This window comes from Elgaria multicarinata, chromosome 6, assembly GCF_023053635.1.
Source record: "Elgaria multicarinata webbii isolate HBS135686 ecotype San Diego chromosome 6, rElgMul1.1.pri, whole genome shotgun sequence".
NCBI lineage: Eukaryota > Metazoa > Chordata > Lepidosauria > Squamata > Anguidae > Elgaria > Elgaria multicarinata.
In genome coordinates, this window is record NC_086176.1 from 83,263,876 (window position 1) to 83,289,357 (window position 25,482).

The 25,482-nt window shown below is 45.5% G+C and overlaps 1 protein-coding gene across 2 annotated transcripts in view; it reads left to right on the forward strand.

The window, feature by feature from the left end:
* Positions 1–25,482, forward strand: part of ARHGEF28 (Rho guanine nucleotide exchange factor 28) — a 175,489-nt gene that overhangs the window by 119,592 nt on the left and 30,415 nt on the right. For both annotated transcript variants that reach the window (XM_063127928.1, XM_063127929.1), the window contains 9 exons: positions 1,309–1,426; positions 4,178–4,432; positions 5,994–6,070; positions 7,338–7,516; positions 21,396–21,484; positions 22,459–22,641; positions 23,500–23,628; positions 25,006–25,091; positions 25,399–25,437. In XM_063127928.1, the coding sequence (XP_062983998.1) occupies positions 1,309–1,426; positions 4,178–4,432; positions 5,994–6,070; positions 7,338–7,516; positions 21,396–21,484; positions 22,459–22,641; positions 23,500–23,628; positions 25,006–25,091; positions 25,399–25,437 (1,155 nt within the window). The remainder of the gene's footprint in view (positions 1–1,308; positions 1,427–4,177; positions 4,433–5,993; positions 6,071–7,337; positions 7,517–21,395; positions 21,485–22,458; positions 22,642–23,499; positions 23,629–25,005; positions 25,092–25,398; positions 25,438–25,482) is intronic.

Below are 25,482 nucleotides of genomic sequence, written 5' to 3' on the forward strand. Positions count from 1 at the left end.
CTAGAACTAAACAAAGGGGGTATTTTCACGATGCTGGGTTGGTGCCACATCCCTCAAAAATCCTGCACTTTTTCTCCCCCGGGGTGGCAGACGAGGGGGTGCAGGGTTTCTGGGTGGTCATCTGGGGATTGAAGCTGCCACTGCCCTCTTCCTGGTGGAAGGTGATCAATCACAGATCGTCTTCCACCAGGCACCTCCCAGCCACGCCTCCACCGCAACTCTGGAGTGAGGCTGTGGGGCTCTCTGGACACTGTCTTGCATGTCTTCGCCTTGCTCCCCCCCCAAAAGTCGGGGTAATTCCACAGCTTTAATTTGAATAATTATTTTTAAAAATGCAGTTCAAACTGAAGCAATAATTTGCACGTTGGGCAGAGCAATCCTACTGCCCCTGGGAGAGCATTCCAGGGGCCATAGGATATATAGTGGCTTTCCCCTGCTGAGGCCGTAGGCACTATTATCACTACAGGAGGGGAAATCCAAGCAGGGATTTCACACACACACACTGGAGGAAGCTCCATGGCAGCTTCTGTCCTGATATTGCTGTTGCAATTTCAGAGAGGGTTGCAGAGGGTAGGGCAGTGCTGGTGGGAAGGAAGGAAAGGGAGGTCAAGGATCTGCCAGATCCAAAGGCCTCTCAAGCCCTGGCCCCGCCTTGGCAGTGTGAACTCCACTAGATGTGCTCAGAGGCCCATCTAGTGCGTAACAGGGTAAAGGAGGATGGGGAGGTGAAATCTGCCCCTGTTGCTTCTCCCGCCCTGAGGTAACAGCCTGGTTGGGCATGGAATTCTTAGAAGCCTCCAGGATTGGAGGCTTCCGTTTAGCAGGCACCAGTCCAGAAAGATTATACCCTTAATCAACCATACAGCATGTTTTCTGTTGGCCAGGTTGATTAAATAAACATTACAAAGAAGTAAAACACAACCAGCTCAATCCATCAGGTGAGATCCGGAATAGAAATAGGTGTCACAGGACATCTCTCTCATATAGATGTCATTATTGCATACCACAGGTAGCACTTTATCGTTACTTACAAATATTCAGAGAAGCTGCAGACTCTCGTGATTCATTGGCTTGGGGACATTATCTGATCCAATCAGAACAATTGGATTTATATAGTAGCTAGCTTATTGTCCACACCAGCCAATACCATGGCTAAACACAGTGAATGATGAATTTCTCTCAAATGAATTAAGGCAGAGAAAAATAGAGGACCCTCCTTCCCCACCAAAGCAGAGAGGTTAAACATAAACTGCCTGTTGAATATGTCAGAACAAGGGCTGCATTAAACATTTCTCTCCATATTTAAAGCTGCGGAACAGTAATCTTTTGGCTCGACGGCGAGGAATCCCAGAATGCATCCTGCTTGTCACTCAAAGAATCACAAAGTATCCCGTTCTAGTTGAAAGAATATTACAGTATACCAAAGGTGAGCAGTATTTTTAAGTCCATGTTTCACGAAAAATCCTCAAGGTTTATTGAATAAGATTAGAGCCACCAAAGGTATCTATTTTATTGCCACATATTGTAAATAGGAAAGTATCCTTCTAAAGGAAAGAATGAGTTCTGGTTTTCAGATATTGATAGGTCCAGCAAGTTTTTCCATGATCAGTGAAGAAGGAGGTCCATTCCATATGCTATAGTAATAGTTTTGTAAAACAGGTTAAGGGGCTTGTTCAGCCCAAGGCATGGGCACTTCTGCATGTGCCCAAATTTTATTTGGCTTTTAGTGACCAACATACATTTGCAATTCATCAAGAATGGCACATTTTAAGTTTTCAAGCTCTACCGGAGTAGCCAAGTTAGTTTGTAGAAGGAAAAAGAGGTGTGGAGCCTTAAACCTCTTTAATTTTGTATACTGCTGTGGTATTTTTATGTTTTATGTGGTATATAAATGTGTACAGATAAATAAAGCTCTTGCTGCGATAATAAATAGGGCTGTGCAAGCGGATTCAGAAATCCAAATCACGGAGGCCATGTTATGGCTGATCCGCCATTTCCTTGCAGAGCCCTAGGCCCCCATACAGCCTGCAACTCCCATCATGCAGTGCCTGGGAGGGCTGTACTTACTGGGGCCCAGGAACAGAGGACATATGTGTTCTCTCCACTGCCACCATTATTATTTATTACATTTATATACCGCCCCATAGCCAAAGCTCTCTTTGTCTTCTGTAAAACTCAAAAGCCTTGTGAGGCAATTGAGGCAATTGTTTGGGGAGCTGTTGACATCAGTATCGACAGCAGTGGGGTTGAGCTCATGAATCACAAAGAGGATCCATAGATGAATTCAGGCCATTGCAATTGAATCTGGCCAAAAATGACTCAACCCATTACTGCAAAAGTGAACACATCCTTTGAGTGGATATATTAACTGCTGTGCCAGAATATCCCAAAGAACTATGTCACATAACAGACAGATGCTAATGGCAACACAATTGTCTAGGATGGGGAACCTTGTCTAGGGTGGGCAACCTGTACAGGGCTGCATTGCCTCATGGGTAATCTGTCAGGGGCTGCATGTTGGCAGTGGGCGAGGCTGAAGCCAGCAATGAGCAGGACTAGAGCCAAGAGTGGGTGGGGCACTCTGTTTCTCTCTTTTTGCCACCTCATTTTCTCTTCCGCACATCTCCTCCTCCCCCCGCTCAGCGGGCTGCCAGGCAAGGGACAGATCATTCTCGGCAGAGGTCTGAACTGATAGCATGGCGGGCTTTTGGAATTAGGCTGAGAGCTTGCAGCCATAGGACGGCAGTTTTCCTCCCCCTGGTTTAGGGTGTGTGTAGCCCTTTTTAAAAACATTTTTTTAAAGTATCTTTCATACAGAGCTTGAATTACGAGGGCCATGAGGCGCCACCCACTTTTGTCATGGCCCCCTTAGCTACTGTTTTTAGAAGCTTATGGGGTTTAATAAGGACCCCATAATTTGATTAGGGATGGACAAATCTGTCCATTTCCATTTCTCTCCATTTCTCATGTTTCCAATCTTAAGCTCAGTTTGAGATTTGTATGCACCTTTCTCCAACTGCATGCAATTTCATATGCATTTTGTATGCATTTTTCCTAATGTACACATTTTTGTAAGCAATTTGCCCAATATAACCCATTTTTTAACATGAGTTTCCCTAGCATGCACATTTTTGCATGCATTATTTAATTGGAGAACTCCAATGCAAAATTTGGAGCAGTACAGATTTCAAGGATAACTGAGTTTCTCTTGTCATAATGGTTTGAAAGGGCAAAACCAGGTAAAATGCGAAATGTGGAGAAACTCTAAACCAAAGTGTGTCTGTGTAGTGAGGGGAAGATTGGGGAAAATGGAGCAGTGCTATATTCTGCTATATTCACCACCACTACCTGCAAACTTATTCAGCTAGGCTCTCATCACTGGGACATGTTTATACTGACAGTTGGGGTTGGTCAGTCTTCTGTGCAATACGTTGATCAGAATTACATGGCTTTGCTTCATTAGCTTTTCCCAGAATGCCACTCTCTGTTGCTGTGGTACACGTATCCTTTCTTGCACTGTAGCTGCTAAAGCTGTGGGGAAAGTATTGGGTTGCCTCTTACATCCCTGTTCCTTTAATTATTATTTATTACATTATTATTATTTATTACATTTATATACTGCCCCATAGCCAAAGTTCTCTGGGCGGTTTACAAAAGTTAAAAACAGTGAACATTAAAAAGAAATATACAAAATTTAAAACCATAAAAAGCATAAAATACAAACAAAAACAGACAATAATTATGTCCACAACCCAGAACAACAACAGTAATCATTTCAGTAATATAAAGCAAGCATTTGAAAAGTATTTGCAGTTTTGAATACAAATAATCCTGTGACACAGATTTCCCTATTCCTTCCTTCCTCTCTCAAAACACAAACAAAAAAGCCTCAGAGCTATGGGTGTAATTAGTATTATTAGTCCTGTCATGTAAGGGCCCTGAATCATACCCAGAAATAATTTGAAAACCATGTTCCTGATCAGCTTCTGTTAAACTCTACTCAACTTATTTCAGCAAAAAGACTACCCTTAGGTCACAATCCTATGCATGTTTATACAGAAACAACTCCTACATGGCTGGCTGAAGCATGCTGGGAGTTGTAGGACTTTTTTTCGGTCTAAACATGCATAAGATTGTGCCCTTAATTGTATGCATGTTTTTGTTTGCTTTCATACAGAAGGAACTGAAGAACATCGAGATTTATGGGAAGCCCTTGGCTTGATCAAGGACATGATTGCAGCAGTTGATTTACAAGTCAATGAATATGAGAAAAAACAAAAATTGCTGGAGATTCTCAGCAGGATGGAAAACAAAACCTATACCAAGTTGAAAAATGGGCATGTTTTCAGGAAGCAGGATTTGATCAAGAAACAGAGGACACTTTTGCATGAAGGTTTAGTCTACTGGAAAACAGCTACGGGACGTTTCAAAGGTGCTTGCAATTTAATGATGACAGACCATCTATTGTTACTCCTTTGTGGCTTTTAAAATACAGCATGATTGCATTTTCAAATATGAGCATTTCTGAGATAATGGTATGGAAATGTGTTTTGCATCTGGGCACTATTAGATATGCTTGGTAGAAAAGAGAAGGCAGCCCTCTTAGGCAGGGATGGAGAAATTTCAGGCTTCTAGGATCTACTTTGTTTTTTATTGGAACTCCAAGATCTGCCAGCCAGACCCTGGTTCAAAAGACAAACGCACTTCAAATTAAAGAATTCCGAGTCCAGAAATTTAAGTACCAGAACTGAATGGATCTTAATAGGAACTCTGCTCTGCTTTCTTCTCCTCTCCTCCCCCTGCAGCCTCTCCAGCTCCCATCCCAAATCTGTTTTGAAGTGTCTCCCAACCCTCCAGAGCAGATTTTGTGTGGACGGGACTGCAGGGAGGAATCATCTCTTCTCAGTTTTGCTGACCTAAGCAGTTCTATTGATGGAAGCAGTTCCATCAGTGGAAGGACCTCTTTGGATTCTGCTCAATCCGTCCACACAAAATCCCACTCCTAGTTTTTAGTTTCCTTGAGCATCGAAAACCTTTTTATTTTTTATTTATTTACATAATTTCTATCCTGAATCTCCCTTAAAGATAAATTTATGTTCCCAGGCTAACGAAATGGTAAGAAACAATAAAAGCACAATTTAATGAAACGGAGAACCATCAATAGATGGGCAGATGGATGTGGGAGAAGGCACAGAGAGGGGCCGTAGCTCAGTGGTAGGGCACGAGTTTTGCATGTAGAAGGTCCCAGGTTCGATCCTCAGCATCTCCAGGTAGGGCAGGAAAAACTCCCACATAAAATCCTGGAGAGCCAATGCAAGTCAGTGTTGACAATACTGGGCTAGGTGGAGCAATGGTTTGACTTGATTTAAAGCGGCTTCCTAAGTTCCTCTATTCCTAGGTGGTCCAACAGGTATGTCTACAAATTGTTTCACCTTGAGTCTAATACTAGAAAATCAATTCAAATTCAATATGTGTGTGTGTCTGTGTGTGTGAAATATATACATATTTCTGCCCTAAGATAAGATAGGAGATATTTTAAAAGCATTATTTGAATTTCATCTTAGAGTTTATGACATTGATCATGATCATGATGCCCTGCAGGCATTTTTTGTTTCTGGAAGAGCAGTCCTATGTTGGGGCAGGAGATGGGAGTGATGTGACCGATCATCCACCACTTCCAAATCCCTGCCAATCCCAGCCAGGGTGTTTTTTTTTTAGCAAGGCTTTTCGTAAGGCTAGAAGTCCACTAAAGCTGCTCCCGGTGTTTGGGGGCTTTAGTGGTCTTTTCGCCTTGCAGATCTTTATGATTTGGAATTCCCTCTCTCTCAGCAAAGGGGCATCTCCACCTCATCCTAAGCCCTCCCAGCCACTGGATCTAGGGGTTAGGATAGCACTGTGTGAATCTTTTTAAAAATTGCACTTGTCTTTCATTTATTTATTTGATATGTAGTTAGAAATTAACCTACCGCATCTCTTTGTTTTCCTCTTAAAAGATATCTTAGCTCTTCTTCTAAATGATGTGATGCTCTTTTTACAAGAAAAAGATCAGAAATATATCTTTGCAGCTGTTGTAAGTATAAATGTCTAAAATGCTCATTGTACCTTTGGATTATCTTAATGATATATTGTAACTGTATATGTCCTGGCTTCTACACTAGGTAATTCCATTTGGTGGTGTCTTTTTTGGTACCAGGCATAATCCTCATTAAAAAAAATTTTATCAGGATGAAAGTCATATTTATTGTAGTGAATATATTATTTGTTTTATTTATTTGTGAACCAGAGAGCTTCAGCTATTGGGCGGCATAAAAATGAAATAAATAAATAAATAAAATATTTATATGCTGCTCTTCAGTTTAACAAATTCCTATGATGCAGAATATCATAAATTCATGTGATTCTGTAGTTGGCCTTTCACATATCTTCTTCATAGGATGTAATAATAATAACATTGGGCAGAATCCTGCCAAAGTTAAGCACTTTAATCTGGAATTCTATACCTACTTATCCAGGAATAAATTCTTTCGAAGTCAGTGGAACTTACCCTTAATAACATGTATAGGATTGTCCTGTTTAAGTCCCATTTATTTAAATTAAGTATATAAATACCTTGCCTAGAAATAATGATGACTTAAAATGCAGGATTGTGGCCATTATTTCCATTCCATAATAAAACAGTAGTTTAGCATGTAAGAAACATTTTGACTGTGCATTCAAGGATTTTGTTATATAACACAGGCAACAATAACAGGACATACAGAGCATAAATAACATGATAGACCATATATTTCCTGGAATAAAGCAAGTTGCACTAGTGCTGTAAGATACCTTAGCAGCAAAGACCTACTGGCCTGGTTCAGACGTAACAGTAAGGCAGAATTGCCAGGAGTTCTGACTTATTGTTATTGAGCAGCGTGCTCACGCCCATTGCCTGTTCACTCTGTCTGCTCCTCCCACCAGCAAGAATGACCAAACTAACCAAAAACTAAAGAAAAAGTAGTAGTAGTTTCCTGTTATGTCCAAACTCTAAACCCGGCTTGTTGTTTCCCTACAAACCAGGAATGGGAACCTTGATTTCAGATTCTCTTTTGTTAGGGGAGCAATAAACCAATTTTATTATTTCCTCATTAGTTTCCATTTAGTTAACTACCCCCACTGGCGGGAAGATCCAAGTAGTGGTGATAGGACCATGTGCGAAAGCATGCTGCTCACAACATTAAGCCAAAGGTCTTAGCAATACTGGCTTATTGTTATATCCAAACATGGTCATCATGTATTTCATAAGTAATTATTCTCCCAAAATTTTCATACTGTGATTTGTGATTTCTTCCGTGTAGGACCAAAAGCCTGCTGTCATAGCCCTTCAGAAACTTATTGTCAGAGAAGTGGCCAATGAAGAGAGAGGGATGTTCCTGATTAGTGCCTCATCCACAGGGCCTGAGATGTATGAGATTCATACCACTTCCAAAGAGGAACGAAGTCACTGGATGAGGCAGGTTCAAGAAGCGGTGGAAAGGTACAGGCAGGAGCATTCCTCGTCGCTTTTTGGCTGTATGCTTGGTTTTACCTTAGTGCAAGAATCATCTCTAGAAATGCTCGCTGGTTCAGATTTGAGATTGGTTGGCAAACTATTTTCTTTGTGGGCCTGATTTTCCTAGGAGGGACATGCACAGTTAGTAATGGAGATACTGGCTCTTTAGTCTAACTGATCTGTGAGTCTTACGTGCCCTGGACTTGAAGGTGAACCACCCAGCCCTTTCGTGGAAGTGTAACTGAGCAGTTTGAATAGCCATGTGTTCCCAATTTTAGGCTTAAAGTGGGGTTTTGGGTGCAATGGGGCAACTCCTTCTTTGGGTTTCTTATTCTTATTCTAAACCTGTGATCCTAGTGATATAGGATATACACATGTTTTTTTTAAATAAATAAACCTATTCTTATTTCTTCAGTAAAGCAAAACTTACAGTAGCCAAGCATAGCTATTTAAAGACCTAAAATGGCCTAGGTGACCGTCATAGGCAATACTATTTGCTAGCTATGCATGGCAAAGGATCCAATCCCTTTGCTTTAAAAGGGATGCTTTTTGGTCTTTTCATCATGGATATAAAATCCCAACAAATGCTCTTAAAATATACCGATTTTTCAAATACTAAACTTGAAGATGTGAACCTTGAAGAACTAGAAGAGCAGACATTTGAATTTGCCAACTTGTGCCTCTACATCAAAATCGCTTGTGCTCTACAGAAATCACTCCACCATCACAACATCTCCCAAAAAAACCCTGCAATGGTGTCTCAGATGTCTTCATTTCCTGATTTTTCCTTTGTATTGCATGCATGTACCACACAAATCTGAATTCTTTTCACCTAAATAATGCATAAAATACATTTCCCCTCTATCTAATTTCTCCTGCTACTGGTCCCTCTGATCTTGTTTAGACAGAGCAATAGTCACAGTAATATACACGTTTTGTAAAATCTGTTCTGTCTGCAATTCACAGATTGTGAGATGCCTTTTGTTCTGTCATCTGCTCATTGATGGAATTGTTTTTCCCCCCATTTCTCCTAATTTGCACAAATTTGCATTTGTTAAATTCACACTTGTAAAAATGCGCAAATCCCTCCAATATGCAAATCCACCCTCCAAATATGCGTTTTTATGCTCTTAGCATGAAATGGGCTTTTTCGGTTGGTGATGTTTATTGTACATATTTTTCAATGAATAAATTTGCATAACATTCCGGAAAGAAAAATAATAATTAAAAAATGGACTGCAGAATCCAAGCGACTCTGGAGAAGCTGGTCAGCTGATGAATCCATGGTTCGGATTCATAGAAATCCAAAATCATTTGATTCCATTGCGGATTTCTCCAACATCCCTACTATCTTGTCACATACCGATGTTCTAAATACCATTCTTAAGAGTTTTTTTTAAAGTAACTGGCAGCCAGTGGTTTGCCTTTGTTGAACATTTCTTTTAAAATTGGGGATGGGGGAGATAGAAAGGCTTGCCAGTCAGCTGATCAGATTGTATGTAGTCCACCCACCCAAAACCACTGCAATTTTTGCATGAACCCCATGAAGGTTGCGGGAGTTCTCCTTTCACTTTCACAAGAGAACAAAAGTCCAAAGAAAGGTTGGGTCACACATAGCTAGGGATGTCAGAGAAATCCACAATGGATTTCTATGAACCTGATCCAAGGACCCTACAGTGGATTGGTTTTCAAAAATTGCACAGATTACCTGGACCTGTGGACCATTTTTTTTAACTTTCTGAAATGTTACACAAATTTATGTATTGTGGAAAAATACATAAAATCAAAAAGCACCAACCATAAATGTACATTTCTCTCATAGGCTAAAGCATGAAAATGCACATTTGTGGGGGGTGGGCATTTGCAAATTCAGGACACTGGAAAAAATCCAGTTTTGTCAGTGCATGGAAGATAGAAGAAAAGAGGATTTGCACAAATCCAAATTTGCACAAATGTGGGAAATTGGAAGAAAATTTGTCAATGTGTGGCTGATGGAATGACAGGCACCTCTCAATCAATGAAACACAGATGGAACAGACTTTCCTAAATTTGTACTTTCCTATGCACAGCTCTGTGATCTATATTTGAGAAGACTTTTTGATGAGAAGGTCATTCAGACTGCTATCCTAAACATATTTACTAGAGCATAAACCCCATTGAATACAAGTAATTGTGCATAGGATTACACTGAAATTTTAGTTTACAGCCATAACATGTTTCTGTAGGAATTGTCTTTTAGCATCTCAAGACAATGATTAATTATTGTGGTGTAGCAGAAGTTGACATTTTACATATTCTGTACATAGGATTTTGTGTGCATATATTTTAGGGGTGTGCACGGACCCCCCGCTCCGCTTCACTTGCAGATCCGCCATTTTTCGGAGCGGGTCGCTCCGCCCCGCCCCCGCTCCGCCCACTTCCGCTCCGCTCCGCTCGGAGCTCCGGATCCGGATCCGGAGCTCCGTTTTTGCCCCCCCATAGGGTTGCATTGAAAGCTAAAAAAGTAAACAACTTTTTTTCCGTTGAAGTTAGAAACCTCACGTTTGGCACCATGACACCTCATGGGCGTATACACACACACGCCAAGTTTCAAGGCAATCCCATCATCCCCTGATTTTTGGCGAATTTTTGAAAATCGGGCACCCCATTCACACCCCTTGGGATAGCTCCGTCAATTTGCATGTTAGAAACCTCAAACTCGGCACCAGGGCAGCTTATCCATGTGTCCACATGCACGCCAAGTTGCAAGCAAATCCCATCATCCCCTGATTTTTGGCGCGGCTCTACCCTCTAACGCACCTCCCATAACCCTAATTCACACCCCTTTAGATAGCTCCGTCAATTTGCACGTTAGAAACCTCAAACTCAGCACCATGATAGCTTATCCACGTGTCCACATGCACGCCAAGTTTCAAGGCAATCCCATCATCCCCTGATTTTTGGGGAATTTATGAAAATCGGGCACCCCATTCACACCCCTTGGGATAGCTCCGTCAATTTGCATGTTAGAAACCTCAAACTCGGCACCAGGGCAGCTTATCCATGTGTCCACATGCACGCCAAGTTGCAAGCAAATCCCATCATCCCCTGATTTTTGGCATGGCTTAACTCACCCCAAATTGTCCCATTCTACAACTACGTCAATTTGCACGTTAGAAACCTCAAACTCAGCACCATGATAGCTTATCCACGTGTCCACATGCACGCCAAGTTTCAAGGCAATCCCATCATCCCCTGATTTTTGGGGAATTTATGAAAATCGGGCACCCCATTCACACCCCTTGGGATAGCTCCGTCAATTTGCATGTTAGAAACCTCAAACTCGGCACCAGGGCAGCTTATCCATGTGTCCACATGCACGCCAAGTTGCAAGCAAATCCCATCATCCCCTGATTTTTGGCGCGGCTTAAACTTTTTAACTCACCCCAAATCAAGTCCCATTCTACAACTACGTCAATTTGCACGTTAGAAACCTATCCTTTGGTCCCATGACAGCTTACCCATGTGTCCCCATGGACACCAAGTTTCAAGGCAATCCCATCATCCCCTGATGTTAGGGGAACTTTTGAAATTTGAACACTCCAGTATGTCAGGGATTTAAAGTTGCAATTGCAGACAGCTCAATGGGGCCAGTTCCAAGGCAATCCCAACATGCCACGAGATAACCCTAAATCTTCTGGCACATTTGAAAAAGGGATTATTGAATTTGATAAAGTCTAAGTGAGCGCAGGAAGGACTTCTCCCCTTAGTCAAAGCAAGACACATACACCATCGCTGCAAGGCGGGAAGGGGAGAAGGGAGGGAAAGCAGGCAGGCAGCATGCATTGTAGTGCCGCAAGGATGGCTTGAGCACTAACGCATAGCAAACCAACCCATAAGTGGGCGCAAAGTGAGGCAAAGATGGCTGGTTGTTTCTTTCTAAGCCAGCAGTTACGCCTTGAGGGGCACAGAGGAGGACGACTGGGAGCAAGCGTGCCGGAGGGTGCTGGCCACGAACCGCAAAGCCCATCTCCCAGGCACCAGGCGGGCAGAGCAGGCGAGGAGTCAGTCCTGGCAGATGCCCCACCACAGCAGCACCCCGGGGGAGGCGGGCAGACAGGCAGGCAGGCATGGGTTGGCGGGCCCAGAAAAGCTGGTACCTTGCACAAGTAAGCCATAGATCTGTGGGGGAGTCAGTCCCAGCAGATCCAGCTACCTCACAAGGATGGCTCCCAGGCAGGCGGGCAGGCGCCTCCACTGTAGTGGCTGTGCTCAACTCGGCGGGCGCACTACAAGACGAGTTGAAGTGAGAGCTCACTTCTCAGGAAATGTAGTGGCTGTGCTACGGGAGATCGGTGGACTGCTGGAGCTTAGCTTTTTCTCTGAGGGGAAGTCCATGAGTTGAAGTGACAGCTTGCTTCTCAAAGACAGGGTTACAGCGGAAGAGGGGTGGGACGAGACCGGGGAGACAAGCTCGACCAGTGACTACTACTAATCCCCACATCCTGGAGGACCACAGCATCCCACACAAAGTGGCTGTGGTGAAGTCAATGGCTGTCATGAGTCGAAGTGAGTGCTGACTTCTCAGGAGGAAACTTAAACTGTCCCTAGTATGCACTAAGTGGCTGTGCTATGGGAGTTCGGTGGACTGTTGGAGTACCAGCCACAATTGGGGAAGTGAATGAGTTTCAGTGAAAGGTTGCTTCTCAAAATCAGCACACAGATCAAGGACTCCATTTGATCCCCGAGCTATCTAAAGGGTGACCCGTGGACTGCTGGAGTTTTCCTCCGGTTCCCGGTGGCTGGGATGGGTCTCGGCTTCTCAAAGCCATGGCACTGCTGCATATGCAGTGCAGCTTCTCGAAAGAGAGCTGTCCCACGGAAAAACGGTGCATTACTGGAGCTTAGCTTTTTCTCAAAGGGGAAGTCAATGAGTTGAAGTGAAAGGTTGCTTCGGAAGTCTATGGCTTTCATGAGTTTCAGTGACAGCTTGCTTCTCAAAGAGGGCGTTACAGCGGAAGAGGGGTGGGACGAGACCAGGGAGAGGAGCTCGACCAGCTGCTGCGACTAATCCTCACCCACATCCTGGAGGACCACAGCATCCGCAGTAGTGGCTGTGGTGAAGTCAATGGCTGTCATGAGTTGAAGTGAGTGCTCACTTCTCAGGAAAATTAAACTGTCCGTACACACTAAGTGGCTGTTCTATGGGCGATCGGTGGACACCTGGAGTACCACCCGCACATAGGGGAAGTCCATGAGTTGAAGTGACAGCTTGCTTCTCAAAGATAGGGTTACAGCGGAAGAGGGGTGGGACGAGACCGGGGAGAGAAGCTCGACCAGTGGCTACTACTAATCCCCACATCCTGGAGGACCACAGCATCCCACACAAAGTGGCTGTGGTGAAGTCAACGGCTGTCATGAGTCGAAGTGAGTGCTCACTTCTCAGGAGGAAACTTAAACTGTCCCTGTGCAGTCAGTGGTTGGGGAGAGAGGCACGGCCAGCTGTGCCTCCACCGTAGGGGCTGTGCTCAAGTGTCTGAACTTGGAGTCGAAGTGAGAGCTCAAAATTGCTCCATATGAGACTGGGGAGAGAAGCTCGACCAGCTTCTGCTACTAATCCTCACCCACATCCTGGTGGAACAAAGCATCCACCGAGAAGTGGCTGTGGTGAAGTCAATGGCTGTCATGAGTTGAAGTGAGTGCTGACTTCTCAGGAGGAAACTTAAACTGTCCCTACGCACTAAGTGGCTGTGCTATGGGCGATCGGTCGACTACTGGAGTATCACCCGCACATAGGGGAAGTCCATGAGTTGAAGTGACAGCTTGCTTCTCAAAGATAGGGTTACAGCGGAAGAGGGGTGGGACGAGACCGGGGAGAGAAGCTCGACCAGTGGCTACTACTAATCCCCACATCCTGGAGGACCACAGCATCCCACACAAAGTGGCTGTGGTGAAGTCAACGGCTGTCATGAGTCGAAGTGAGTGCTCACTTCTCAGGAGGAAACTTAAACTGTCCCTGTGCAGTCAGTGGTTGGGGAGAGAGGCACGGCCAGCTGTGCCTCCACCGTAGGGGCTGTGCTCAAGTGTCTGAACTTGGAGTCGAAGTGAGAGCTCAAAATTGCTCCATATGAGACCAGGGAGAGGAGCTCGACCAGCTGCTGCGACTAATCCTCACCCACATCCTGGAGGACCACAGCATCCGCAGTAGTGGCTGTGGTGAAGTCAATGGCTGTCATGAGTTGAAGTGAGTGCTCACTTCTCAGGAGGAAACTTAAACTGTCCCTATGCACTAAGTGGCTGTGCTATGGGAGTTCGGTGGACTACTGGAGTACCAGCCGCAATTGGGGAAGTGAATGAGTTTCAGTGAAAGGTTGCTTCTCAAAATCAGCACACTGATCGGGTCACCCAGAGGTCCACAGCCTCTACGTAGTGGCTGTGCTGAAGTCAATGACTTCCATGAGTTTAAGTGAAAGGTTGCTTCTCAAAGGCGAGGACTTGCCTGTTTCATTTTCGCAGCGAGACAGGCAGCTGCAGTAACACTCACAACCACACACACAAGGACAGCTTTTGCACAGAGGCTCATGAGTTCAAGTGACAGCTTACTTCTCAAAACCATACTTCGGGATCAGGGAGTACGTCTTCCACTCCCAGGGCACTCCAAAGGGCGACCCGTGGACTGCTGGACTTTACCTCCCTCAGTTGGGGAAGTGAATGATGAGTTTAAGTGAAAGCTTGCTTCTCAAAGACGGGTTACAGCAGAAGGGGAAGAGGAAGAGGATGAGACTGAGGAGAGAGAGGTTGCATCGGAAGTCTATGGCTTTCATGAGTTTCATGAGTTGAAGTGAGTGCTCACTTCTCAGGAAAATTAAACTGTCCGTACACACTAAGTGGCTGTTCTATGGGCGATCGGTCGACTGCTGGAGTACCTCCCACACATAGGGGAAGTCCATGAGTCGAAGTGAAAGCTCACTTCTCAGATAACTTGAATTGCGAGACTGGGGAGAGACGCTCGGCCAGCTGCTGCAACTAATCCTCCTCACCCACATCCTGGTGGAACAAAGCATCCACCGAGAAGTGGCTGTGGTGAAGTCAATGGCTGTCATGAGTCGAAGTGAAAGCTCACTTCTCAGGAGGAAACTTAAACTGTCCCTATGCACTAAGTGGCTGTGATATGGGCGTTCGGTGGACTGTTGGAGTACCAGCCGCAATTGGGGAAGTCCATGAGTTGAAGTGAGTGCTCACTTCTCAGGAAAATTAAACTGTCCGTACACACAAAGTGGCTGTGGTATGGGCGATCGGTGGACACCTGGAGTACCACCCGCACATAGGGGAAGTCCATGAGTTGAAGTGACAGCTTGCTTCTCAGGAGGAAACTTAAACTGTCCCTACGCACTAAGTGGCTGTGCTATGGGCGATCGGTCGACTACTGGAGTACCACCCGCACATAGGGGAAGTCCATGAGTTGAAGTGACAGCTTGCTTCTCAAAGACAGGGTTACAGCGGAAGAGGGGTGGGACGAGACCGGGGAGAGAAGCTCGACCAGCGACTGTTACTTATCCCCACATCCTGGAGGACCACAGCATCCACAGTAGTGGCTGTGGTGAAGTCAATGGCTGTCATGAGTTGAAGTGAGTGCTCACTTCTCAGGAGGAAACTTAAACTGTCCCTGTGCAGTCAGTGGTTGGGGAGAGAGGCACGGCCAGCTGTGCCTCCACCGTAGGGGCTGTGCTCAAGTGTCTGAACTTGAAGTCGAAGTGAGAGCTCAAAATTGCTCCATATGAGACTGGGGAGAGAAGCTCGACCAGCGACTGCTACTTATCCCCACATCCTGGAGGACCACAGCATCCGCAGTAGTGGCTGTGGTGAAGTCAATGGCTGTCATGAGTTGAAGTGAGTGCTCACTTCTCAGGAGGAAACTTAAACTGTCCCTGTGCAGTCAGTGGTTGGGGAGAGAGGCACGGCCAGCTGTGCCTCCACCGTAGGGGCTGTGCTCAAGTGTCTGAACTTGAAGTCGAAGTGAGAGCTCAAAATTGCTCCATATGAGACTGGGGAGAGAAGCTCGACCAGCGACTGCTACTTATCCCCACATCCTGGAGGACCACAGCATCCGCAGTAGTGGCTGTGGTGAAGTCAATGGCTGTCATGAGTTGAAGTGAGTGCTCACTTCTCAGGAGGAAACTTAAACTGTCCCTATGCACTAAGTGGCTGTGCTATGGGCGTTCGGTGGACTGTTGGAGTACCAGCCGCAATTGGGGAAGTGAATGAGTTTCAGTGAAAGGTTGCTTCTCAAAATCAGCACACAGATCAAGGACTCCATTTGATCCCCGAGCTATCTAAAGGGCGACCCGTGGACTGCTGGAGTGTAACCTCCCTCACCCTCAATTGGGGAAGTGAATGAGTTTCAGTGAAAGGTTGCTTCTCAAAATCAGCACACTGATGGAGTCACCCAGAGGTCCACAGCCTCTATGTAGTGGCTGTGCTGAAGTCAATGACTTCCATGAGTTCAAGTGAAAGGTTGCTTCTCAAAGGCGAGGACTCGCCTGTTTGCTTCTCAAAAAACCATACTTCTGGATCAGGGAGTACGTCTTCCACTCCCAGGGCACTCCAAAGGGCGACCCGTGGACTGCTGGAGAGAGGCAGCCTGGCTAGTGGTGGTGGTGGTGCCAGGCATTGCCTTGCCCCCTGCTTGCACCTCACCTAAACGTGCAGTCAATCATGGACAAACGGTTGTAAACCGCCCAGAGAGCTTTGGCTGTGGGGCGGTATATAAATGTAATTAATTAAATAAATAAATAAATAAATAAATAAATAAATGGAGTCTTTTGGAACTGGGTGGAAAACTATCCGGATGAGTTGACTAAGCTGTACCGGACGCCACAGAAATGAAATGAACTCAAGTGCGGTGCTTTGCCCTCACAGTCAGTCACACACACGCACGGTGACAAACTCTGCCTAGTGCCTACAGAGAAAAAACCAGCCTGCCTGAACTGTAGTGTGCCTGCCAACCCAAGGAGGGGTGGAATTAAAGGGAGCCTGCCTGTCACTCCCACGAGGGCTTGAGGGTGGGGTATCCCAGCAGGGGGAGATTGCCCTTCAGAAAGACCAGCTGCTCCACCAAGTCCGGCTCCAAGCGAGAGCGGTGAGGGGTCACTATGTCGCCCGCCATAGAGAACACCCTCTCGCTTGGAACACTGGTGGGTGGGCAGCTGAGTCGATCCATGGCCACCCGCGCCAGGTCCGGCCAAATCTGAAAACGGGATGACCAGTAGGCCAGGGGGTCCATGGAGGAGTCCTCGATGGGCTCTGACAGGTAACGCTGCACGGTGGTTGCAGCGTCATCCTGGCTGGTGGCTGGGGAGGGTCTCTGCCCAAACACGGTGTGCAGAGCCTCTTCCCAATACCCCTCGCCTGTGCTGCTGCTGGGAGGGATGCAGGTGAGGCTGCTGCTGGTGCTGCTGGTGCTGCTGCGGGGAGGGGTGGCCTGCTCCTCTGCCTCACTCTGCCCCACCCTCTTGGCCCATGCCGCCCGCACTTCGCCCACCAGCGTTTCCACCCAGTGCTGCCTGCTATTTGGCCCACAAAGCCCATCCTTCACACGAGGGTCGCACATGGCTGCCAACATGTGGACCCTGTCGGTTTGGATGGGCTCCAGCCTCCGCGTCACGCCGTCCCTCAGCCTAGTCACCGCTTCGCGGACCTCGGGCTCGAAGCGCCTGCCGGTGACGGGATCCCTGTACTCCAGAAAGTCGCCCATCTGTTTCTGGAGATGCCTGCATACAGGGATCACCTGGCTGAGGAGGGCAGAGCTTTTGCTCAGGGTCTCGGTGGCGTTCAGGAACGGCTTGAGGACCGCCACCAGCTGGGACATGGCGTCCCACTGCTGCTTGCCCAGGTGGTGGACGCCCATGTCCCTGACCCTGAACAAGTCGTGGATGGCACGCTGTTGCTCCACCATCCGCTCCAGCATCAGGTAGGTGGAGTTCCAGCGTGTCACCACATCCTGCACTAGCCTGTGCTGCGGGAGATTCAACTCCTCCTGCTTCTCCCGCAGCAAGCGACTGCCCTTGACGCTGTGGTGGAAATGGCCTGCCACCTTTCTGCAGCTCTCCAGGAGGTTACGGATCCCGGACAGGGGACCGAGGTTGGGCTTGCTGCTGCCCATCCCAAGGCCATCCCTCACCACCAGGTTCAAGACGTGCGCGATGCAGCGGACGCCCTCGAATCCGCCGTCGCGCACCGCCTTCACCATGTTGGCTCCCCCGTCCGTGACCATGTAACCGCGGGTGACCTTCTGCCCAGCTAGCCACCCATCCACCATGCGGTTCATGGCCTCCGTAATCTCCCCTGCCGTGTGGGACTGGTCCATCACTTGCGTGTGGAGGAGGGCCCAGCAGTAGCCCTCCTTGCCAGTCCCTGTAGTGCTGGATCCTTCCTGCCCCACGGCTGCCCACCAGTGTGCCGTCAGGGACAGGTAAGCGTGCACTCCGCCCTCGCTGGACCAAATGTCCGAGGTGAAGTGCACCATCCGTGCCTCTGCCTGGCACAGACGACCCAGCACTAACTCCCTGCAGGAACGGTACAGGGAAGGCACCACCCGCCTGCTCAGGGTGGTGCGACACGGCAGCTTGTAGTATGGCACCACAAGCGCCATCAGCCTCTTGAAGCCTGCGTTGTCGACGAGGCTGAATGGCTGGTCGTCCAACGCCACCATCTCACCGATTGACGTGGTGATCTGGGAGGGCGTTGGAAAACGCCATCTTGTGGTTCCATACTTCCCCCACCCCATTTCCGGCAGGGTTGCCTGCCTAACCCTTGTGGGGATGGGAGATGGAGAGCTGAGACTGGAAGTGCCAGCAGCAGCAGCAGCAGCAGCAGCAGCAGCAGCCGCCGCCTTCGGCTTTCCCCTGGAACCAGTCGCCTTGCCCGCCTCTTTCCCCAGCAAGACCGACTGGTGCTGCCTCTTAAGATGCATCTTCATGCTGCTGGTTCCATAATGCCCTGTCGATGAACCCCTGCTTAGGCTGAGTTTGCAGTGGCGACAGACAGCAAAGCGGGGATCCGCTCCCAACTCAAAGTGGTCCCACACGATGCTTGTCTTTCGTTTCCGTGGTGACACCACCAATTGCCCGCCTGAGCTCTCTGGTGTTGCCACAGAAACAGGGGTGTGGGATGAGACTGGGGAGAGAGCCTCGGCCTGCTGCTGCTCCTCCTCAGCCCCCACATCCTGGAGGCCCACCGCCTCCTCCTCCTCCTCCCCCCCCTCCACTGTGCTGAGGACCTCGTCTAGGTCCATCATCGGGCTCGTGGGCTGAAAGGAGAATGAAGGAGTTGGGGATACTCCTCCTCCTCTAATGGCACTGCTGCCACGTGCCTCTTGCAAACGGGCACTTTTCCCATTCCCACCCTCAAAAAGAGAACGCCGGGCACAAGTTGCAGAAGAGAGTGGCTCTGCCTGCTGCTTGTCCTGCTTCTGTTTTGGAGCAGTCAGCCAAGGAGTTGCCCGTTTGAGTTTCACAGGAGGAGAGGAAGCCTGCTTACTGCTGGCAGACTGAGCCTTGCTGCTTTCAGCACGCCTGCTTCCTCTTTTCATGATGACTAACAAAATATTAATACTACTAATACTATGTATAAGGTACTACTAAGAATATGTATAAGAAGATATAATATGTTTAAATGTAGGGAAATGGGACAAGAACAATAAAATATACTACTACTAATATGTATGAGAATATACTAATATATATATATATATCTACTACTAAGAATATCTACAAGAATATAATAATATGTTTAAGAATATTACTAATAAATGTAGGGAAATGGGACAAGAAATGGGACAACCACTACTATAACAAGAACAAAATATGAATACTACTACTACTAATATGTATGAGAATGTATACTAATAGACTACTAAGACTATGTCAAAGAATATAATATAATATGTTTAAGAATAGGGAAATGGTGTGCGTATGCTTTCCCCAAAATGCTCAATCTGTGGCTGCCTGTTGAACTTGACAAAAGCAGCCCACTCCGTCGAAGTTACACAGAGAAGAAAAAGAGAATCCAATTTTTTTGGTATATTTGGTATATAGAAGATAGAAGGAAACACAATCAGGATTTAAGAGAGGGGAGGGGGGAAAAGAACCAACCACTACTATAATATGTATGAGAATGTATACTAATAGACTACTAAGACTATGTCAAAGAATATAATAATAATATGTTTAAGAATAGGGAAATGGTGTGCGTATGCTTTCCCCAAAATGCTCAATCTGTGGCTGCCTGTTGAACTTGACAAAAGCAGCCCACTCCGTCGAAGTTACACAGAGAAGAAAAAGAGAATCCAATTTTTTTGGTATATTTGGTATAGAAGATAGAAGGAAACACAATCAGGATTTAAGAGAGGGGAGGGGGGAAAAGAACCAACCACTACTATAAGAAGAACAAAATATGAATACTAATATAATATGTATGAGAATATATACTAATGGACTATGTGAAAGAATATAATAAAATATGTTTAAGAATATAAATGTAGGGAAATGGGACAAAAACTGTGTGTATGCTTTCAAAAGAAAGCTTTCACAAAAGCAGAACAGTCAGGCTTTAATACAGGGAAGGGGGGGGGGCAACCAACCCAACCAACCCAAACACACACTCCAAAATTCAAAAATAAAGTTTATATTAAATCAAAGTAAGGGGAAAACACAGGGCAAACTAAGCTACAAGTCAGAAAGAAGCAAACAAACACACACACACGCCAAACTAAACCTATCCTAATCTATCTCCAAAGTCCAAAGCAGGAGCACTAACTAACTAAGTGTTCCCTCCACGAACGCCAACCCACAAAGAGACACAAAACAGAAAGTTCTCAGGGTGGGTCTGCCTTAGTCCCCCCTCCAACGCTGGGATTGGAGGAGGATGCTTTCTGAGGAGATCAATTCTCATCAGGATTGGGAGTTGAATGTGCCTGTCATCGCTTCCAAAAAAATAAAAATAAAAAAATAAAAAAAACCCAAACCCCGATTTTTAAAAAAATATTGCACGTGAACCACAGCACGCAGAAAGTTGAGAGTGGTCTCAAAATGACCCCCATCCACGACTCTCTGTGCACAAGAATTTTCAGAACGATAGCTTAAACCCCCCCCCAGTTATCCCCGATTCTTTCCCTCAATGCAATCCTATGGGCGAAAAGCCGAAACGGAGCCCCGCGGTTGACCCTATTTTTAAAAAACTTCTAGCCCGCGACCCGTACGATGCAGAAAGTTGAGAGTGGTCTCAAAATGACCCCCATCCACGACTCTCTGTGCACAAGAATTTTCAGAACGATAGCTTAAACCCCCCCCCAGTTATCCCCGATTCTTTCCCTCAATGCAATCCTATGGGCGAAAAGCCGAAACGCAGTTTGAGCCCCGCGGTTGACCCGATTTTTAAAAAAATATTGCACGTGAACCACAGCACGCAGAGAGGTGAGAGTGGTCTCAAAATGACCCCCATCCACGACTCTCTGTGCACAAGAATTTCCAGAACGATAGCTTCAAAAACAACGTAGTTATGCGCGATTATTTGCCGCAATGCAATCCTATGGCGAAATGTTTTCAAGATGGCGACCGGAGCGCTCCGACTGAACTCGGAGCTCCGAAAAATGGTCGCTTCTCTTCGCCTTGCTTCTAGGGGGTCCGCGGTCCGCTCCTACTCCGCCTCTGGGTAAGGCGGAGCAGGCCAATCCGCTACTGCTTCTACGCTCCTAATCGGAGCGGAGCACATCCCTAATATATTTCACTGCCTATAGGTATACATGTATATGAATACACAAATGGCTTGAAAGGGAACAAGCTAGATTTTTGGCTTCATTTGCTTTGTTTACATTTCATCATGGAAGTTGTCCAGAGGAAGAGGGGAAAATGAGTGAATCTGATGACGACCGAAGAATAGCAGAAGCCAGAGCAGCCAAAATTCAAAAATGTCAAGGTATGGTATTTGCTCCAGCAGTATTAAAACAATAATTACCAAGGCAAAGAGTTAGGAATATGAAAATTAAATGTAGTTTTGCATGCTCCCCATAGTGAGACATTCCAGGGGCAGGTCTGCCTGGCTTGGGCTTCCTTAACTCCTGAGGAGTCTTGGAGAATATCCTCCCCCACTTCTTGTCTTGGCTGATATACTTCTTTGTATTCAAATTCTGAGCAAGATTCAGATCCCGAAATCCCTTCCCCCATATTAGGGAGAACAGGCTTGACCCTGGCACTATTGGTTCCCAGGAAAGGTATATAATAGTTTTGGAGGGGCTGTAATTGGGAAAACCATTCAGGGGGAAAGGGTTAAACAGCCTTACCTGTAGTGCCGCTCCTCTGATCAAGTTCAGCTTTATAGTTTAAAAATGAATTTTAAAATTGTAATTGTGATCAGAGAATTCATGCACCATTTATTCATTAGCAATATTTACAGGCTGCCTGTAAGAGACCTCTCAGGGTAGTTTCAAACAAGGCCCTTAACCACCTCATTCACAGGAACCTTTCAAAACACCTGTAGCCATATGAGAACCATTTCTTCATGGTGGAATACCATGGGATTGTGATCTATGTATGAATGCCTCAACTGTATGGGATTACACCACAGAGAAATGGCTCCCACCTGGTTGCAGGTAAGAGTGAGAAAGCCCTGATGTAGTCCATAATTGCTCTGTGCAAGAACTGTGTCTCTTCTTAGCACACTGTTAACTCTGTGTAAATGTTAAATAACAATATTTTAATTATAGTTAAGTTTTCAGATGGAATATATATTTAAAATGAGGTTTATGTGGACATAAATGAACACATGCCGAAACCAAATTGGTATTGTTGTTTTTAGAAAAAAACCCAATATGAGAACAATAATGATTCCATTATTATAATTAAGTAATAATTTTGATAGTTAACATTATGCATGATTTTGTATTACTACAGTAACCTTGAATAACCAGGACCAGCAAATCTGTAGCTACTTGGAAGATAAGCTTAATATCTATGCAAAGCTTGGAAATATGAGTGGGTTTGAAGATGTTCATGTAGAACCACACCTGCTCATAAAACCAGACTCTGGAGAAACACCTCAAGTAGCTTCACTCCTGGCTGCCGCTCTCAAGGAAGGTAAGGTTGTTACTCCAGGCACACACCACTTTTTCTACAGGTACGCCTAGTCACACTTCTTAACGTTTTGGCTTGTCTCTGGTTCTTCCTCAGTGTCTCATTGCTACTGTTTTCATTTTTTTCCTGTACATATGCTCATTCTCCAGCAGTAGTGTAGTAGTAATGCGCAGATGCTTATGATCACAGTCCCCCTAGCCACACCTTCAAATAAAATCCAAGCATGTAGGCACCTCTGTTGATCCACACCTCTCGCTCCCCACTTTCCCTATGATTCATATAAGTCTTTTCTATGTCTTTTGTAAAGCTAACAGGTCTTAATTATGCATTCAACTCCAAGCCACCCCCTCCCCCGAGTTCTTTGCATTATAGCAGGGATAGCTCAAGAGCTCCGAAGGAAAAGGGACATTTGAAGGGGTTGGCAGGTGAAGGCATCATCCCTGCCAATCAAAAGTCTTGGTGGTTCATACCTGTGAGCCCTGGTTGCTCAACAATTTTGGCAGTGCTTTGGGACAGGTTAATTATGCACAATTGGAAGAAAGCCTTTCCTATCCTTTTCTCCTACCCAAAAAAGCCCACAATACAATGTCTGTTGCTGTGGATTGCATTCTGCCAGGGCTGTCTGTTCTGCTGACGGATAGATGTGGTTGGTTACAACCCTAAGGGGCCATGATACAAAAATGACATAACTGAAAATGATTCAAATAGTCAATCATACTTTAGTTGTTTCACTTGGAGAAGAAGAGTTAGTTCAATCCTAGCCAGATCATAATCAATAGAAGGAAAACTGTTGAATCCACCGGCATTAGACGTGTACCCTAAATTATTGCCTGAACGCCTAAACTTTCCTTTTCTCTGCAGCGGAAAACCTCCACGTGGCTGTAACGTTATCACAGACGAATGACCTAAGCCTCTCAACAGAAGAAAGTCCTGGAGAATCTAGCTTGACAAATCTTAGTGAGGCTGAAGTCTGTGAACCTTTCACTGATTGTTAGTAAGAGCTAATACTTTTGATCATCAAAATGCTATGTTTCATTGCAATGCTTTTTATTTAACCTTTTTCAAAATATAAAGCAAAATAGGATCAAAAAAGGGATAATTACTCCTGTAAGATAATTACTCAGGGTTGGGTCATGTGTTCCTCAAGTTGGATAGTCCTAATCCCTTAGGTGCATGCTCATATAGATGTGTGAACTGGGCAAACACGGAGGGCAATAAGCATCAATTCCCATGATTGCAACAACCAAGAATTGCTGCTAACTATAGTAGTTTATGTTTTACATTTGCCTATGTTAACACCTGCCTGGGGATGATCATGATTGCTTGCACGGACAAAAGATTTATTTGTTAGTCGGCCTATAAGGCTCACACATGTAATGTAATAAAAGTAGCTAACTTTGTTGTATTAATAACCAGGCATCACATTGCTGCAACTTTACATGTGGCATCAAAAGTCTCTACTTGCACTCATGGACTAAAGTGGTGCACCCTACTAGCAGATAAGTGGGGCAAAGCTAGAGTGTTGTGTCTTGCCTTTAACAATGCATATGACATCATTTTGACAATGCGGCAACACTGGAACAGCAGTGGGGGTGGGGGTGGGGAGGGAATTTTAAAGAGCCATAAAATGAGGTGCAGCAGGCCCAAGAAAACCTCTGATCACAGTAGAACTGTGCAGGAGATTCCTGGACCGTAGCACAACCATGTTGATAGTGGCAACTGCTGTCCCAATGCAGATGATTGGGCAAAGTCACAGGTCTGATGGAAAGGAGTTCCATAACCCTGAGTGTGTGTGTGCATGTGTGTATGCTTATACACTATAGAGGTTGGTGTAAAGTCACACAACAGCAAAGCAACAAGGAGGCTCTCAATCCACTGTGGATACAGCCAGTCCTAAGGTAAAATGTAAAAGAAAGATAGAAAGACTAATGACAAAGTATTAAAATATATATTTTAAGCTTGCCCAGTTTATACCCTCATCAGGATGGAAGCTGAAATGTTTAGCTTTGGGCTAAACATTTTGGCTTCTTGTGTGTGTGTGTGTGTGTGTATATTATATATATATATATATATATATATATATATATATATATATATATTTAAGTTTGGATTTTTAAAAATAGTACAAACAAGTCATGACGAACAAGTCATAAGCTGAAAAGACAAATATCACAACTGGGATGGGGAAGACTTAGGAAAAGTACGTGTTGTGTAATGAGACAAAAAGGAAAAGAGGAGAACAGGAGAAAAGAAATAAAGGTAGGGAAGTGGGATGGGGAATGGAAGCCAGGAGTAATTTATGTTGACTCCAGAATTTAGTTCTGTAAATCTGACTCATATCCTTTTCCTGATGGTTTTAATCACTAGTTCCAGAAGTAAAGGTGGAGAATGAGCCCTGTGATTCAGACGTTCATGATGCAAACCACTTAGCAGAAGTTGACATGCTAGACAAGGTACTGTACTTGATACACGTTCCCCCAGAGTTATGCACGCTCTGCATCTGTGCAGGAATACGGCTGTGAACGTGGTGTGCGTAGGACCCGCTCCTTTCCCCAGGGTTATTATCACCAACCCCTTGCCAGTCTCAAACTTTCTCTTTTTGACAGTTTATTTCTCTGTACTTCTTCCATCACCTCAACACTTTTTAAAATAAATACCAAGCCACATTTGTAAATTGCAAACATTTTCAGATTATAAGATTCGCCAGAAGGTGGCAATCTAGATCTACAAAAATAAGCTAATGACGTTGTATGTTTGCAGGAAGGAAGCATGTGTTTCGCTGCTTCACCACAAACTGAGGTGAGTTGGTTCCACCATAAAACCTATTAGTGTTACCCGCTTTAA